The sequence below is a fragment of the Bos mutus genome, chromosome 17 (assembly GCF_027580195.1).
Source record: "Bos mutus isolate GX-2022 chromosome 17, NWIPB_WYAK_1.1, whole genome shotgun sequence".
NCBI classification, from domain to species: Eukaryota; Metazoa; Chordata; class Mammalia; order Artiodactyla; family Bovidae; genus Bos; species Bos mutus.
Genome location: NC_091633.1, coordinates 2,187,440 through 2,206,742, shown reverse-complemented (window position 1 = coordinate 2,206,742; position 19,303 = coordinate 2,187,440). Strand labels below are relative to the sequence as shown.

Sequence of the window (19,303 nt, the reverse complement as noted above, 5' to 3'; positions counted from 1 at the left end):
CCAGGGACAGCCCTTTTCTTATATGTGCTCTAGGTTAATGATCAGCCTCGGGCAAGTGGAGAGCACTATCAGAGCCATCTCCTGGGCAGGAGGACCTTTAAACCTTTCCTCTGAAGCTCTGAGACCCTGGCCCTCCAGCAGGCATGTTGGACTGGGTGGAGTGTGGGAAGGAGGGGTGAGAGATGAGAAACGGGGTGAAAATTGGAGGTGGAGAGAGGGTTGTTCATTATGTGGAAAGATGGTATCTGGGAAGGTGTTTTGATTCGAAAGCTTTGGTTCTACTCTAGGAGGTATGCTGAATAAATATCTCATTTAAAATCCTTAAAAAAAAAAAAAAAAAGATTTGAATAGTCTGGGTGAGGATTAGGGAGAGATGAAGGGGACAAAGAGAGGGCTAAGAAAGAGGTGAAGGGTCTAGAAAAGAATCAGGAGGACAAGGGGTGAGGGATCCTTGTAGAGCAGATAAGATTCCCAGCCAAGAAATTTTATCCCTTGAAAGTGAAGTTATTTTGTGTTTCCTAGTTTCCTCTATGTTTCTCTGGAACAGGTAATTTGAGTTAGGCTTTGTATTACACATCAGGACTGAGGCAGCCCATGCAAGAAGGGGAAGTGGCTCTACCAGAACTGCATTCAGAGGGGTCGGGGCAGGGGTGTGGAGTGGGTTGGGACAGAGGTTTTGACAATGGGCATATCAACCTAAAAGTACGTGATAATGATTCTCAGGACTCATATAAAGATGTGGGATTGCTTGATCATACGATAGTTCTATTTTTAACTTTTTGAGGAACCTCCATACTGTTTGCCCTAATGACTATATCAGTTTATCCCCTACCAATGGTGTACAAGGGCTTCCCTAGTGGCTCAGTGGTAAAGAATCTGCCTGTCAAAGCAGGAAACATGGGTTTGATCCCTGGGTTAGGAAGATCCTCTGGAGGAGGAAATGGCAACCCACTCCAATATTCTTGCCTAGGAAATCCATGGACAGAGGCACCTGGCAGGCTACAGTCTATGGGGTCGCAAGAGAGTTGGACATGACTTAGCAACTAAACAACAGCAGCAATGGTGCATCTGCTGTCACTTCAGTCATGTCCGACTCTGTGAGACCCCATAGATGGCAGCCCATGAGGCTCCCCCGTCCCTGGGATTCTCCAGGCAAGAACACTGGAGTGGGTTGCCATTTCCTTCTCCAATGCATGAAAGTGAAAAGTGAAAGTGAAGTCGCTCAGTCGTGTCCGACTCTTAGCGACCCCATGGACTGGTAGGGACTGCCCTACCAGGCTCCTCCATCCATGGGATTTTCCAGGCAAAAGTACTGGAGTGGGGTGCCATTGCCTTCTCCAGCAATGGTACATAGGGGTTCCCTTTTCTCCAGATATTTGCCAGAACTTGTAAGTTCTAATCTTTTTTGATTTTTTTAATTAATTAATTTTTTATTGAAGGATAATTGCTTTACAGAATTTTGTTGTTTTCTGTCAAACCTCAACATGAATCAGCCATAGATAAACATGTATCCCTTCCCTCCTGAACCTCCCTCCCATCCCCTCCCCATCCCACCCCTCTAGGTTAACACAGAGCCCCCTGTCTGAGTTTCCTGAGCCATACAGCAAATTCCCATTGGCTATCTATTTTACATATGGTAATGTAAGTTTCCATGTTACTCTCTCCATACATCTCACCCTCTCCTCCTCTCTCCCCATGACCACAAGTTTATTCTCTATGTGTGTTTCTCCATTGCTTCCCTGTAAGTAAATTCTTCAGTGCCATTTTTCTAGATTCCGTATATAGGCATTAGAATATGATATTTATCTTTCTCTTTCTGACTGACTTTACTCTGTATAATAGGTTCTAGGTTCATCCACCTGTTTAGAACTGACTCAAATGTGTTCCTTTTTATGGCTGAGTAATATTCCATCGTGTATATGTACCACCACTTCTTATCCATTCATCTGTCAATGGATAGCCTTTTTGATTTAATAGTCATACTAACAAGAATGAGGTGATATCTCACTTTGGTGCTTATTTGCATTTACCAAATAATTAGTGATGTTGAACACCTTTTCATATACTTTTTTTGGTAATTGGTATGTCTTCTGCCTCTTGAGAAATTTGTATGCAGGTCAGGAAGCAGCAGTTAGAACTGGACATGGAACAACAGACTGGTTCCAAGTAGGAAAAGGAGTTGGTCAAGGCTGTATATTGTCACCCTGTTTATTTAACTTATATGCAGAGTACATCATGAGAAACACTGGACTGGAAGAAACACAAACGAATCAAGATTGCCGGGAGAAATATCAATAACCTCAGATATGCAGATGACACCACCCTTATAGCAGAAAGTGAAGAGGAACTCAAAAGCCTCTTGATGAAAGTGAAAGTGGAGAGTGAAAAAGTTGGCTTAAAGCTCAACATTCGGAAAACGAAGATCATGGCATCCGGTCCCACCACTTCATGGGAAATAGTTGGGGAAACAGTGAAACAGTGTCAGACTTTATTTTGGGGGCTCCAAAATCACTGCAGATGGTGACTGCAGCCATGAAATGAAAAGACGCTTACTCCTTGGAAGGAAAGTTATGACCAACCTAGATAGCATATTCAAAAGCAGAGACATTACTTTGCCAACAAAGGTCTGTCTAGTCAAGGCTATGGTTTTTCCTGTGGTCATGTATGGATGTGAGAGTTGGACTGTGAAGAAGGCTGAGCGCTGAAGAATTGATGCTTTTGAACTGTGGTGTTGGAGAAGACTCTTGAGAGTCCCTTGGACTGCAAGGAGGTCCAACCAGTCCATTCTGAAGGAGATCAGCCCTGGGATTTCTTTGGAGGGAATGATGCTGAAGCTGAAACTCCAGCACTTTGGCCACCTCATGCAAAGAGTTGACTCATTGGAAAAGACTTGGATGCTGGGAGGGATTGGGGGCAGGAGGAGAAGGGGACGACAGAGGATGAGATGGCTGGATGGCATCACTGACTCGATGGACGTGAGTGAGTGAACTCCGGGAGTTGGTGATGGACAGGGAGGACTGGCGTGCTGCGATTCATGGGGTTGCAAAGAGTTGGACACGACTGAGCGACTGATCTGATCTGATGTCTTCTCTGGAAAAAATTCTATTCAAGTCCTTGGCTATTTGAAAATCAGGTTATTTGGTTTTGCTTTTTTTTCTTTTAAAGCATTTACAAATATTTATCTGGCTGCACTGGATCTGGGTTGCAGCACTCAGGATCTTCGCCATGCTGGATGTTTCAGTGTGGTGCATGGACTCTAGTTGTGGCACACAGGCTCAAGAGTGCAAGGGCACAGTAGCTCCACTGCATGTGGGATCTTAGTTCCCTGACCAGGGATCAAACCTGCATCTCCATTGCAAGGCAGATTCTTAACCACTGAGCCACCAGGGAAGTCCCTAGTTTGGCTTTTGAGTTGATGAATGTTTGCATACTGTAGATATTAACCCCTTACCAGATATATGGTTTGCAAATATTTTCTCCATTCTGTAGGTTGCCTTTTCATTTGTCGATTGATCTCTTTGCTGTGCAGAAAACTTTTAGTTTAATGTAGTCCCATTTACATTTATTTTTTTCTTTTCTTGCCTGAGTTTTTGATGTCATATCCAGGAAAGTTATTACTAACACCAAGGTCAAGGAGATTTCCCTCTATATTTTCTTCTAGAAACTTATAGTTTCAGGTCTTATATTTAAATCTTTAATCCATTTCAAGTTATTTATTTTCAGTGTTGAAAGATAGGGATCCAGTTTAATTCTTTGGCATATGGTATGCAGTTTCCCAGGATCACTTAAAGAGACTATCCTTTTTCATTGTGTTCTTGGCATCCTTGTCAAAGACTAATTGACCATTTTCTGGGGTCTATTTATGGGCTGTTGATTCTGGTCCATTGGCCAATGTATCTCTTTTTATCCCAATGTTATACTATTTTGATTACTATACATTTGTAATTTAGTTTGAAATCCCAGAGTGTCATGCCTCCAGTTTTGTTCTTCTTTCTCAAGATTTCTTTATCTATTTGAAAACTTTAGTGGCAGGATATTTTTTCCTATTTCTGTGAACAAATATCACTGATATTTTAATGGGGATTTCATTGAATCTCTAGATTGCTTTGGTAGTATGAGATTTTGACAATATTAATTCTTCCAGTCCATGAATGTGGGATATCTTCCCATTTATTTATATCTTCTTCAGTTATTTTCATCAAGGTTTTATAGTTTTCAGTATACAGATCTTTCACTTCCTTGGTTAAATTTATTACTATTTTATTCTTTTTGCTGCTATTGTAAATGAGATTATTTCATTTATCTATTTTTCAGGTAGTTAATTGTTGGTGTTTAAAAATGCAACTGATTTTTGTGTGTTGATTTTATATCCCACAACTTTACTGAATTTGTTTATTAGTTTGAATAACTTTTGTGTGTGTGTGTGTGTGTGGAGTTCTTAGGATTTCTTGCCTAATTGCTCTGGTTAGTACCTCCAGTACTATGTTGACTAGGAGTGGTGAGAGTGGGCACCCTTGTCTGATTCCTGATCTTAGAAGGAAAGCTTTCTGCTTTTCACCACTGAGTATGTTAGCTATGAGCTTGTCAGACATGGCTTTCGTTGGGTTGAGTTAAGTTCCTTCAGCACCTGTTTTGTTGAGAGTTTTTAATCATTAAAAGGTGTCAAATGCTTTTCCTGCATCTGTTTTCAGGTCTGTACCTGGGACCCCAGTCAGTGAGTCAATGACCTTGGCGTGGGCTCACCTTCTAAAAGTGCCCCTCCCTGGTCCTGGACTCCATCAGGGAGTCACACGATTCCCAAAAGCACGTTTGCCCATGGAGCCATACCGAATTTCTGTTGCTGAGGGGGAAGACTAGCTGGAGAGCTTCTGTTCCATCGTCTTGCTGATGTCACCTCATGAACCCCGTACCATTTTAAAGATGACTTTTTCTTGATGGAACATTTGCTTGATTGCCGTCAACTTTTCACTGTTTTCCAGAGCTCAGACAGCATTCTGCTTTGTTTGTTTTGATGTTTCTGTTGGGGAATGAAATCTTGCAATATCTTAGGCCACCATTTTGCTGGCCATTTCATGATTATAGTGGAGTTCTGTAGACTGAGGCATCTCATCAGGTCATTACTATCACCCCCCACACCCTCCCAGAAACCCTATCCTGGGTAAAGTATCCGTCCTTTCCTTTGCAACATCTGTCAGCATTTCTGACCATTTAAACGCAGGTCAAGAAGTAACACAGATGAAATAAAAGCCTCAGTAGGAACCAAGAGGGAAATCAAATGGGCCCCCCATACAGGAAAATAGGAGTACAGCTAAGTTAACTAAATATTAAAAAAAAAAAAAAAGCTCATCAAACTGCACACTTTAATTAATCACTTTATTTATTTATTTAAAAATAGTTTTTTTTTTTTTTTGTCTTGAAGCATGTGGAATCTTAGTTTCCAGACCAGGAATCAAACCCATGCCCCCTGCTAGCGGGATGGACCCTTAACCACTGGGCCACCATAGAAGTTGCAAGTTAACTAAACTTTGAGCATAAAAGATGGATCTCACTAGGAAAAAAAATAAACTTTGACCTTAGAGTAAGGTAAGAAAATGTCGCTTTTTAGAGACCGGTGAACCTGTCTAAAACCTTCATACAGCATGCGGGAAAGGATTTGGAAAGCTCATGTTTATAACTTTCCTTCACCAAATAAATAAACCCACCAAGCAGCAGGTCTCCTTTGGATCATTTTTCTTTCTGAGTAAGGAATTTCTCTTGGGCATCACGTTGTCTTCCACCTACAGGCCTGGAGTTTTTGCCTTCTGGGCTCCTACCTCATCCTGTGCGCAGGACGGAGGCTCAAGGTGCCACATCCTGGCCTTCTGAAGCCCTTGCTTCTCGAAGCTGTTTGGCTTCAGCCTCTCTAGTTCCTGCAGCCGTGCACTCACATTCTCTCATCTCAGGCCCAGGGGGAGGGAGGAGGAGGAGTCTGGAAACCAGGATACCTCAGAGACCTGTGAGTCTACAGTTCCTGAACATTGACCAGTCTGAAAAATTAATAAAGGAACTTTGTTACTTTATTACCCTAGAAGAGAAGCGAGTTCTCCTGCCTTCTCTGGGAGATCTATATAGAAGAGTTGGCTTGACAGTTGTGTTTGTTTGGGGCTTCCCTGGTGGGCTGGTGGTAAAGAATCCTCCTGCCAGTGCAGAAAACATGGGTACGATCCTTGGTCCGGGAAAATCCCACGTGCTGAGGAGCAACTGAGCCCGTGCGCTACAACTACGAAGCCTGTGCTCTAAAGCCTGGGAGCTGCAACTACTGAGCCCACTCACTGCAGCTACTGAAGCCTGGCCACCCGAGAGGCCATGCTCCACAAGAGCAGCCACCACAATGGGAAGCCCGTGCACGGCAACTAGAGAGTAGCCCCCTCTCTCTGCAACTAGAGGAAAGCCCGTGCAATGATGAAGACCAGCACAGCCAAAAGTAAATAAACAAATCAAACGATTAAAAGCCCTGCATTTGCATGTAGGGGTCTAGGTTGGTCCTTGGGAATGGTTCCCTCCACCCCCTGCGTCCTCACCTCACTGCCGCAGTCACAATGCCTCTGTCTGCTACCTGTCACATAAAGCACCCCTCCCTCCCCCCATACAGGCCTCTCTTGTTCCTTTCTTTATCTGCCTAGGCTTTCCCCCCCTTACCACCATCAGCAAATGGCACACAACGCAGACTTCTGCCACCTCCTGGGTGTCCCTTGACCTTAACTGCAGCAGAGGCTTTATGCTTTCTATTTCCTCTCCTTAAAACATTCTTTCTGCTAACTTGTTAGAACTAGAACAAGTTCTTCCTCCTTTGGGAGACCAAACAGAGTCATGTAAAGTCATATAAAGAGTCATGTATTTATTGTTGCAACATTAAGGCCAGGACATTGCTTGATCTGTTGGAGTCATGAAAATGATGTGAGCTGCAGTGTCTCATTATTGCTGTTCAGTTGCTAAGTCGTATCTGACTGTTTGCTACCCCATGGACTGCAGCATGGCAGGCTCCCCTGTCCTTCACTATCTCCTGGAGTTTGCTCAGATTTATGTCCATTAAGTTGGTGATGCTACCCAACCATCTCATCCTATGCTGTCCTCTTCTCCTTTGGCCTACAATCTTTCTCAGCATCAGGGTCTGAAGGTGGCTCTTAGCATTAGGTGGCCAAAGTTTTGGAGCTTCAGCATCAGTAACATCCTTAACAAGAGGTCCCAGGATTACCAGCTCTGTGGGTAGAGGGAGTTCAACTTGAACCAGCAGGGGGTGCTGTGGAACTAATCGTGTATACTCTGCTTTTAGCTGCTCCCAGCTGGACAAACCCCAAGCCTGAGGGCAGGAGACTTTTGCTCCCCACTGGGGACTTTGCAACTGTGTCCCCATGAGGAGGGACATCAGTCATAGGTGATGATCTATGAATTATTCAGCAGAAGACTGGGAGCCATACTCAATTTTTCTTGAGATTTATTGTTCTAAAATAAATAGCTTGGTTCTGTGGTCTTCTGTGGTGCAGAATTTTATTTCTTTGGATCCCCAAGGGCATCATTATTGGATAGTATTATATATATAATACAATATATAATTTACATTATACCATATCATATTATATATGATATACAATTTATAATATGTAGTCTGTGGTGACCCCATGGACAGTACTGTCCATGGAATTCTCCAAGCAAAAATACTGGAGTGGGTAGCCGTTCTTTTCTCCAGGGTATCTTCCCAACCCAGGGACTGAACCCAGGTCTCCACATTGCAGGTGGATTCTTTACCATCTGAGCCACTAGGAAAGTGGCTATGAAAGTGAAAGTGATAATTTTTATGCATATATTAAAAATTTTAATTTATTTAGTTAGTTATTTCTGGCTGTGCTGGATCTTCGTGGCTGCGCCTGGGTTTTCTCTAGTTGTGGAGAGCAAGGGCTACTCTCTAGCTGGGCTGCCCGGGCTTCTTATCGCAATGGCTTCCTGTGTTGGGGAGCACAGTTTCTTCGGTGAGCAGGCTCAGTAGTGGTTCATGGGGTTAATTGCTTTGCGGCATGTGGAGTCTTCCTGCATCAGAGGTTGAATGTCCCTCTATTGGCAAGCAGATTCTTAACCACTGGACCACCAGAGAAGCCCAGTATACTAGAACATAATAGGGGTCTCAGCCTGATTCTCTGGCTCCAGGTCAGGCAGGTGGCCTCCCTGACCATCTCTGGGCTCCAAACTGAGGAGGAGGAGGCTGGTTAATCCTGCTAAGCCTGGAACAGCAGTCTGAGCTCACACAGTGCTTCAGGCCAGGGGGGAATTGAGACACAAACCCTGAGCTCCCCAAGCCTCACCAGTCACCTGGGGAAACTCACAGAGCACTGTTTAACTGGCCCATGAAAAGACAAGAGGTGAGTTCCTACTGACAAGAGTGTGTGTTATTCAGGAGCATTGAAAATAATGAGTAAAAGTGACTGGACCTACACAATTGGTAAGTGTATACTTATCGTTGTGAATATATTTGCAGCAACTTAAAGTTATATACATTTACACAGAGTAAAAATTGGTAAAAAGGAATACAAGGTTTAACTAAGGGGATAGACTTATTTCCAGATTTTTCTTTTCTGTTCCAATGGGAGATGCTGGAGTCACGTGCTCAGAGGGTCCACCTCTCTAACCTTGAGTGGCCATTCACCAAGATCATCAGTCGCCTTCTTCCTGCCCTTGGCCTGACAGCTCACTCCAGGGATCTTTCTTTCTCTCTGCCATGAAGACCACCTGACAGCCTACGGATCCAAACCTAGGCATCAGATTGCTTGAGGCTTCTTTGGCCCAACTTCCCTGTGCCCCTCAACATGCACACAGGCTGGGGACTCCCCTTGTGGTCCAGTGGTTGGGACTTTGCCTTCCAATTCAGGGAGTATGGGTTCGATCCCTGGTGAGGAGGCTAGGACCCCCACATGCCCTGTGCCAACCACCCACCCCCTAAAAAACATAAAAGGAGCAATGTTGTAACAAATTCAATGAAAATTTTAAAAATGGTCCATATAAGTCTTTTAAAAAAACATGCATACAGGGTAATTTCCCATGTGTTTCTGTTGTACCCTTTAACTGACCTTTCACATACGTGTGCAGTGTCTGGAGACAGCAGGCAAGGTTGGAGCTGTAGGGGTACAGTTGACAGAGATTGACAGTTAAAAAATAATATGCTTCTATCGAAATAAAACTTCAGATGTGAAAGCATCAGCATTCCAGCTGTGGATCTTCTGAGGCCTCTACTCACGCAATCTGAGACAGTGACATTAGGAAAAAATGGCAGTACAAAAAGAACGCTGCTCCGTGTCCTGTTATCACAGCAGCCAGAGGGGGCAGCCCCGATGGCCAGCAGGGGGTGCTGTGTGACGTCCGTTCCTGAGACTGCAGGTGTGCCAGACGGCTGACAAACCACTCAGCTTGCTCCAGGGGATTTGGGCAAACTGTGTTCTCACTGATGTGTGACTTTTCTCCACCTGCGATTCCTCCTTATCACCACCACGAGCTCCTTGGTCTGGCTGTCCTGTAGCTTCAGATTTGAGTCAGATCCTCTTCTATATAATCTTTCCCAAGCTGGTTTTAGAAAAGGCAGAGGAACCAGAGATCAAATTGCCAACATTTGCTGGATCATCAAAAAAGCAAGAGAGTTCCAGAAAAACATCTACTTCTGCTTTATTGACTATGCCAAAGCCTTTGACTGTGTGGCTCACAATAAACTGTGGAAAATTCTGAAAGAGATGGGAATACCAGACCACCTGACCTGCCTCTTGAGAAACCGATATGCAGGTCAGGAAGCAACAGTTAGAACTGGACATGGAACAACAGTCTGGTTCCAAATAGGAAAAGGAGTATGTCAAGGCTGCATATTGTCACCCTGCATATTTAACTTATATGCAGAGTACCTCATGAGAAACACTGGGCTGGAGGAAGCACAAGCTGGAATCAAGATTGCCAGGAGAAATATCAATAACCTGAGATATGCAGATGACACCACCCTTATTGCAGAAAATGAAGAGGAACTAAAAAGCTTCTTGATGAAAGTGAAAGAGGAGAGTGAAAAAGTTGGCTTAAAGCTCAACATTCAGAAAACTAAGATCATGGCATCCGGTCCCATCACTTCATGGCAAATAGATAGGGAAACAGTGGAAACAGTGTCAGACTTTATTTTTGGGGGGCTCCAAAATCACTGCAGATGGTGACTGCAGCCATGAAATTAAAAGAGGCTTACTCCTTGGAAGTAAAGTTATAACAACCTAGACAGCATATTAAAAAGCAGAGATATTACTTTGTCAACAAAGGTCGGTCTAGTCAAGGCTATGGTTTTTCCAGTAGTCATGTATGGATGTGAGAGTTGGACTATAAAGAAAGCTGAGTGCCGAAGAATTGATGCTTTTGAACTGTGGTGTTGGAGAAGACTCTTGAGAGTCCCTTGGACTGCAAGGAGATCCAACCAGTCCATCCTAAAGGAGATCAGTCCTGGGTGTTCATTGGAAGGACTGATGTTGAAGCTGAAACGCCAATACTTGGGCCACATGATGCAAAGAGCTGACTCATTTGAAAAGAGCCTTTTCCTGGCTTAAAGCTCAACATTCAGAAAACCAAGATTATGGCATCTGGTTCCATCACTTCATGCAATCAGATGGGGTAAAGGTGAAAACAGTGGCAGATTTTATTTTCTTGAGCTCCAAAATCACTGTGGACAGTGACTGCAGCCAGGAAATTAAAAGAAGCTTGCTCCTTGGAAGAAAAGCTATAACCAACCTAGACAACGTATTAAAAAGCAGAGACATCACTTTGCTGACAAAGTTTCTTATAATCAAACTATGTTTCTTCCAGTAGTCATGTACTCATGTGAGATTTGGGCCATAAAGAAGGCTGAGGGCCAAAGAATTAATACTTTTGAACTGTGGTGTTGGAGAAGACCCTTGAGAGTCCCTTGGGGGAAATCAAACCAGTCAATCCTAAAGAAAATCAATCCTGAATCTTCATTGGAAGGACTGATGCTGAAGCTGAGTCTCCAATACTTTGGCCACCTGATGCAAAGAGCCAACTCATTGAAAAAGACCCTGATGCTGGGAAAGATTGAGGGCAGGAGAAGGGGGTGACAGAGGATGAGATGGTTGGTTGGCCTCACCGACTCGAAGGACGTGAGTTTGAGCAAGCTCCGTGAGTTGGCGATGGACAGGGAAGCCTGGTGTGCTGCAGTTGTTGGGGGACAAAGAGTCAGATATGATTTATTGACTGAAAAGTGACAGTTGGAAGACCCTACCCCTTTGACTGATCGTTAAACTACAGTGCCTTTATTATGGTCACGGAGAGATAATCTGACCTTGCTCACCTGTGAAAGGAAGAGATTAACACAGTCCTTCCAAAGGTTGGCCCTTCATCGAGATGTTTTAAAGACTGGTGGCCCTATTTACTTTGCTTCCTCACAGCCTATCCCTCTCTATTCTGCCTTTTGACTGTAGTTCCTCACCATGTTGTCCTCTTGTTATATAAAAGAACCTGGCATTCTGACCTTGAGGAGTTGGTTATTTTGAGACATTCACATGTCATCTTCTCAATGAGCGAGCATTCCAAGTCGTATTCCTTGCCATAAAACATCTCCTCCAATTCATTGGCCCGTCAGTTGACGAGCAGAGTGGGCTTCAACTCAATAACACTGGGATCATTTATAGTTCAGATAGAGCACTTGCTATGATGAATTTACTTTACACACAAAGGGAGGGGCATGAAGTCTCTGTCCTCAGCCGTGTGGCTTCCTGATAGGCCTGTGCCATTTCGGATCACAGGAAGACTCTGTATGTCCTCTAAGATTTTAGCTGAGAACCTCCTTCTTTCTGTTAGTTTTCCAATCAGAACTTCCCAGTTTCTGTCAGATATTACCTCAGACCCCCTCGTTTCTGTCAGATTTTACTTCAGAACTGCCTACTTTCTGTCAGATTTTACCTAGAAACTCCTTGTTTCCGTAAATTTTTACCTCAGAATCACTTTTGTCTGTCAGATTTATATCAGACCATCTCCTTATTTCGATTGGACTTTAATTAAGAACCACCAAGTCTTTCAGATTTTATCTCACAACCTGCCAGTTTCTGTCACAATTTATCTGAGAAACCCCTAGTTTCTGTCAGACTTTACCTAACAGCCCCATAGATTGTCAGATTTCACCTCAGAATATCATAGTTTCTGTCAGATTTTACCTCAGAAGCCCCTAGTTTCTTTAAGATTTTATGTCAGAACCACCTAGTTTCTGTCAGATTTCACCTCAGAACCCTCTAGCTTCTGTCACATTTTACCTCAGTACCCCCTGGTTTCTGTCAGATTTTACCGCAGAAGCCTGTAGTCTCTATCAGATTTCACCTCAGAAGCCCCTAGATCTGTCTGATTTTACCTCAGAACTCCATAGCTTCTGTCATATATCATCTAGAACCCTGTAGTTTCTGTCATAGTTTACCTCAGATATGCCTATTTTCTGTCAGATTTTACCACAGAACCTCTTAGATTCTGTCAGATTTTACCTCATAACTCCCTAGTTTCTGTCAGATTTTACCATAAACACCCTAATTTCTGTCAGACTTTACAACAGAATCCCACTTTCTGTCTGCTTTTACCTCAGAAGACCATAGTTTCTGTCAATCTCACTTCAGAATCCCCTAGTTTCTGTTAGATTTTATTCAGAACCCTTAGGTTCTGTCAGATTTTATGTCAGAACCTCCTAGTTTTTGTCAGATTTTTACGTCAGAAGGCCCTAGTTTATGTCAGATTTTACATCAGAAGCCTCTAGTTTACGTCAGATTTTATGTCAGAAGCGCCTAGTTTATGTCAGATTTTATCACAGAACCCCCTAGCTTCTGCCAGATTTTAACCTCAGATGACTATAGTTTCTGTTAAATTTTACCTCAGAATTCCCTAGTTTCTGTCAAATTTCCCCTCAGAACTGCCTAGTTTCTGTCAGATTTTACCACAGAACCCCCTAGTTTCTGTTAGATTTTTATTTAGAACCCCCTGGCTTCTGTCAGATTTCACCTCAGAAGCTCATAGCTTCTGTCAGTTATCACCTCAGGAAATCCTAGTTTCTCTCAGGTTCTACCTCAGAAACCCCTAGTTTCTGTCAGATTTGATCTCAGTAATCCCTAATTTCTGTCAGATTTCACCTCCAATCCCCTAGTTTCTGTCAGATCTTACCTCAGATCTCCCTGGTTTCTGTTAGATTTCACTTAGAACCCTTTAGTTTCCGTCAGATTTTACCTGAGAGCCCTCTTGTTACTCAGATTTTTACCTCAGAATCCTCTAGTTTCTGTCCAATTTTTCCTCTGACTCCCCTGAGTTTCTGTAAGATTTTACCTCAGATCTCCTGATTTTCTGTCAGATTTTAATTCAGAATCCTCTAGTATCTGTCAGATTTTACCTCAGAACCTTCTTGTTTCTCAGATTTCACCTCAGAACCCCCTAGATTCTATCAGTTTTCCTCAGAATCCCCTAGTTTCTGTCAGATTTTACCTCTGAACACCCTAGGTTTTGTCAGATTTCACCTCAGAAGCCCCTAGTTTCTGTCACATTTCACCTCAGTAGTCCCTAGTTTCAGTCAGATATTACCTCAGAATCCCTTCGTTTCTGTCAAATTTTACCTCAGAACCCCCTAGTTTCTATGAGTTTTTACCTCAGAACCCCCTTGTTTCTGTCAGATTTTACCTTGGAATGCCCTAGTTTCTGTCAATTTTATGTAGTTTCTCAGATTATACCCCTGAACCCCCTAGTTTCTCAAATTTTATCTCTAGCCCCTAGTTTTGGGTTAGATTTTTCCTCTTAACCCCCTACTTTCTGTCAGATTTTACCTCTGAACACCCTAATTTCTTTCAGATTTAACCTCAGTACCCTCTAGTTTCTGTTAGATTTTTCCTCAGACCCTGTTTCTTACTGACAGATTTTAACTCATATCCTCTTACTTTCAGAGTTTTTCCTCAGAACCCTGTAGTTTCTTCGAGATTTTACATCTGAACCTCTTTCCGATTTTATCACATAAACTAAATTTTTTCTGTACATTTTTACTTCAGAAACTCTTTTTATTTTCTCTTAGATTTTGCCTCAGTATGTCCTAGTTTCTGTTATTTTCTGCATCTTGGCTGCAGCCATACCCTGGCCAGGTCCCCAAACTCCTGACCCACAGGAGTCACAAGCAGTCTTTATCATCTCAGAGAAGGTCTCCGGTTCCAGGTCCGTGAGGACCCCTGACCATCCCTGGGCTCCAGCCTGAGGATGTGGCTGACTGTTTGTGCTCAGCTGGGATGGCAGCCGTGCTGCTCACAGGGGAATTCAGACCAATGGCAGGTGACCCTGAATCCTGAGCTCCTGTCCTCACCCTGAGCGTATGGCTCACAGAGTACCCCATGTCACCACTCGAGTGTTCTGCTCTCTTTCACTGTCCTTTCACATACACGTAGGATTTGCACTGCAGGCAGGTCTGGACTGTGGGGCCACAGCTAACAGAGATGCACATTTTGGAATAAGGTCAGTTTCCAAGGAGACAAGAGTCCCAATGTAAGCATATCCCTGTGCCCAGGGTGGACCTAGAAATGCCCCTCAGCTGTACAGTGGGCCGTTCTGAATGGGGGCTAGGATATCCCAGAGGTTAGAGGAGGTGCCCATGGCCAGCACGGGCCAAAATGCTGAGTCTCAGAATGGGTGGTGGGCCAACCAGTGGGGAAACCACTCAGGGCTCTCTGAAACTTTCCTCCGTGATGGGGACCCTCATCCCCGTGAGGCCCATCCCCCAGAACTCCTGGTCTGTACCCAATAGTTCAGATTTGGTTCCCACCTCCTGGTCCATGTGAGGTCTTAGCTGAGTCTGTGTCGGGGAGGGGCTGCTGGAAGCTGAGAATCAGAAGGTGTCTCTAGGAGAGGGTGGATCCTGGGAGCATCTGGGCAGAGGAGGAGACAGAGCTGTGGGCAGAGGCTCTGTAGGGTGACCTGTGTGGAGTTAGGTGTGCGTGCTCAGCGTATACTAGGATGTTACTAAGATGTCTAGGTGTTTCAATATGATGTAGTTTTTGCTATTATTGGTGTTATATTTATTTATTTATCACAACAAGTCTTTTAATGACTAAGTTTTTTTTTTTAACATTGCAATAGTTATTCTAGGGGACAGTTTTTTCCTTTTAACATTTAATTAAATGTTCAATGTGTTACATAATTCAAAGAGAGAAACACGTTTTGTGTTTTGTACAAATTAAAGGACCCTTGAGTATAATGCATGCCTACCACCAAAGTTCAAATTTGCAGCGGTCTCAAAGGAAAATGAACAGTTCAAAACTTAAACAGAATTTATATCACTACAAACATTTACAGGATTCCTCTTATCATTTTTTGAACAGCAAAGATTACAGTGACAGAATTGAATGATCAGAATGTACAAATATTTGTGCAAAACTGCATTAATTATTCTTACTTTTCAATAGAGATAAAACCTATGAACACACAACAATAATGAAGGAAAACTTCATTTTTGAAAGTAATTCTATTTTAGATTTCAAACAACATTGATTATATTATTATTAAAATTAAAAGAAAATATGGCACCATGAGCAGGAGGAGCAACAAATGATTTGGCAATCATGCCAGCTATGGAAATTGACAAATTGCCAGACTGTTATCTCCATACCAGTCATCCATCTTGAAAGACTTGAAGCAACTGTTGGGACTAAACCTCATTTCAGTGTCTTTATTCTCAGATTTCGTAGATCATAAATGAAATATTTAAGAAAGTCCTTTCCCCACCGCTCCAGGAATGCTTCTTGTATCACTGGAAATCCTTAAAAGAGTTGAATCATAGACTCTGGATTTATCTAAGCAAATCTATTTAACTGGAATTTGAACTTCATCTTCAATAAATCAAACAATTCTGGGCATTAATAGGTAGTTCCTTAAAAGTCCTTAAATGTTCCTTAAATGTCCTTGTCTTACATTTAAGTCCATTTATTTAAGAGTTCTTGGTTTACTGGGAAATGAGTTATAACCTCACCATCTAACTTGTATGCAACTTCAACTCTGATTTCCATAAATTTGTCCAAAATATCAAAAGTTTTAAGTACCAATGCAGTAAATCCATTAATCATATGAGCATATTTAATCAAAACAATGTCCAACCAGACACATGTTCTTTTCCTTCCTATAATTACACCAAACTCTCTATCCCTTATTTGTAATAATTCTCCAATTGCATTGTCTTGCTCTGTAGGAAAGGGACCAATCCCAACTCTAGTTGTATAAGCTTTCACAACTCCATACACTTCTCCAACATTTAAGGGGGCATACCCAAGCCAGTACAGACACCTCCAACTGTACAGTTCAAAGAGGTTTGAAAGGATAACTTTCAAAATGAATATCTAGCAGTGCTGCATTTGCACCTTCTACCAAGATTTTCTTTGATGGTCTTTCTTTGAAAGCTCGAAAGAGGAAATAAACTCCATATATCTAGCAGTTGGTTTCATCCTTTGTATATAACCCTTGAATTTTTGGAATTCATCTTCAATGTCTATTTCCGATGTGGGGTTTATAGATTTGTAGTGGTTAGCCAGAACTTGGAACCTCTCAGAAAAGCCATCAAAGTCGGAAATAAGATGGCATATCCTAAAGTCCACTCTGGTCCTTTGGGGAAGAACAAACAGGGCAAATGCCCTTTTTGTGGTACCCAAATTTTTTCTTGCTTGTTCTCCTCTCTGTTGTTCCTGGATACCATCAGCTGTTTGATGAAAATCAAGCACAATCTGTCCCGTATGAGAAGCCTTTGTCCAGCCTTCCAGACCTTTCCCTTTTTGAACATTTTTTCTGCTTTCTCACACAATCCAGCTAGATGAATCACCACATCATTTCCAATGAATGCAGTAACATTCAGGCTCCACTGGGAGCCTGAGTTGTTCCACTGGGTGATGATTCCACTGGGTAAAAGACGAAAGTCACCCTCCACAGAATCTGCAGCTGTTCAGGCAGCATTACTTCCTCCCTGGCGGTGGCACAGCGTGCTGGTGTCCTCACCAGCAGACCCAGCACCTTCCCCTTGGCTTCGTGGTCCCACTGCCCGCCAAGAACCAGGGTCTCCAGGTTCCCCCCAGGCTGCTCCCTGGGACGGCCTCAGTCACCTTGGACGAGGAGGATGCCCCCAGGTTGGTCTTGGCAAACGCCCAGGCCCCAGAGACACGAGAAGAGCCCGAAGGGGTCGGGGGCGGCTGGGAGCATGTGAACTGGATTGCTCTGTAAATCTATGTTTGAGAGTCTTAATATAAAATATAACTTATATTCAAAAAAATAACATTTGGTAACACTGTCAGTGTCTTAACCTGATATTAGGATTTTTCTACTTTTCTAATGTTTCATTTTGTCAAGAGGACTTGGATCGATGTTTAACGACCGTGGTCTGCAATGTCCCCTTCTACTGGTTTGGTTGTCAGGTTGTTTTTTACACTTTATTGGTTGATTGACGGATGGCTGTGCGGGGTCTTCACTGCTCCTGGGCTCTGGTTGTGGGCGGCGCGGCCGCTCTTCACTGCAGAGCACTGGCTTCTCATTGGGGTGGATTCTCTTGCTGCAGGGCACCAGCTCCAGGGGATGGAGCTTCAGCAGTTCGGCTTTCCTGCTGAGTTGCTCTGCAGAATGTGGGAGCTTCCTGCTTCTGGCACTGCAACCATGTCCCCTCCATCGACAGGCAGATCCTTAAACACAGGAAAACAAGGGAAGTCCTATAAATTCCTCTCTTATGTGCTTTATTTATAGGTTGTATGTAAAACACTTTAACTGCTTTCTCAGAGAACCACAAATTTTACATATTTTTCAATGCTTAAACAAATACAAATCCAATGTATGGGAAGCATATAACTCCTAAAGTTTGCTAGATATTTATTCTAAATAAGGATACATTATGTCTTTTTGTGGAGTAATCTCATGACAAAATAGTCTGTTTCTTCTAAGCATCTTCACTGTTTACTTATTTTCTGTACTACAACAAATGTACCTTCTTAGAAAACTGAACTTCATTCCCTTTTTCTGCAAATTTTCCCCACATGTTACCAGCAGGGGGCGCTGTGGGACTGCCCTGGGGTCCCTGCACAGCTGCTCAGGGAGCATTACTCCCTCCAGGAGCTGGGCTGGGGGCAGAGCCTGTGCTCCTGGGGGTACCCAGCAGTGTGTCCTGTCTGAGTGCAGAGACCCGTGAGCAGGGACCTGTGTGGTCTTGGCAGGTGCTTCCTCCAGGGGCTCCCAAGAGGCAACTCCCCTGCACCCTCTGAGTCTGGGCTGTGAGCTGAGCTCCAGCATTAGGGCTGAGAGATGGGCTGGGCGGGCCCTGGGTGGACCCCTATTTGCATGGCGCCCCTCCTCTGGCAGAGTCAGGGGGAGAAAAGGAGGCCTGGGGCAGCCCAGCCCCACTGTGGGGACCAGGGTCCTGTGAGCACCATGGCCTGCACTCCTCTCCTCTTGTGTTTCTCTCTCACTGCTTAGGTAGGGATGGCCCCGGGCAGGGCTCAGTTCCCAGCCTCATCAGCCCCTGGGGCGCAGACTCTGGGAACCTTTCCTGCAGCTCTTGCCCCGTATCCCCTGTGTCTGTATCTGCGGGTTCCCTCTCCCAGCCTGTGCTGACTCAGCCGGCATCCCCCTCTGCATATCCAGGAGCATCAGCCAGACTCACCTGCACCCTGAGCAGTGGGTACCGTGTTGGTGGCTACCAAATGTCCTGTTTCCAGCAGAAGGCAGGGAGCCCTCCCTGGTACCTCCTGATGTTCAAGTCAGACTCGGATAAGCCCCAGGGCTCTGGGGTCCCCAGTCACTTCTCTGGATCCAAGGCTGCCTCAGCCAACACAGGGCTCCTGCTCATCTCTGGGCTGCAGACTCAGGATGAGGCTGATTATAACTGCTACTGTCCCCAAAACACTGGTATTTACCAGGTGCTTCGCACTGCACAAGGCTGAACAGGCACTGCGCCCCTGTGTCCTCCCTGCCATGCCCATCACTGCTGTTCCACTCTCGCTCTGGTTAACCTCTTGTGGTCACTTCTGAGTCTCCTGTCATGTACTGCCCCTCATCTCAGATCTGAGACCCACCCACGGCTCTGACAGCTCAGACTGCCGTGTTGTGACACACACTGTCCTCGGTTCAGTTCAGTCCAGTCGCTCAGTTGTGCCCGACTCTTTGCGACCCCATGGACTGCCGCACGCCAGGCCTCCCTGTCCATCACCAATTCCTGGAGTTTACTCAAACTCGTATTCATTGAGTTGGTGATGCCATCCAACCATCTCATCCT

General features: G+C 44.1%; 1 pseudogene and 1 gene segment (V, D, J or C); one reads left to right on the top strand and one right to left on the bottom strand.

Annotated features, from left to right (window-relative positions):
• Positions 1-15,977: 15,977 nt before the first annotated feature.
• On the bottom strand, positions 15,978-18,070 carry LOC102286915 (adenylosuccinate synthetase isozyme 2-like; annotated as a pseudogene).
• A 299-nt stretch (positions 18,071-18,369) lies between these two features.
• Positions 18,370-18,971, top strand: LOC102286622 (immunoglobulin lambda variable 5-45-like). The segment is given in 2 exon segments: positions 18,370-18,450; positions 18,633-18,971. Coding segments are annotated over 2 exon segments (420 nt in total).
• The last annotated feature ends 332 nt before the right edge of the window (positions 18,972-19,303 follow it).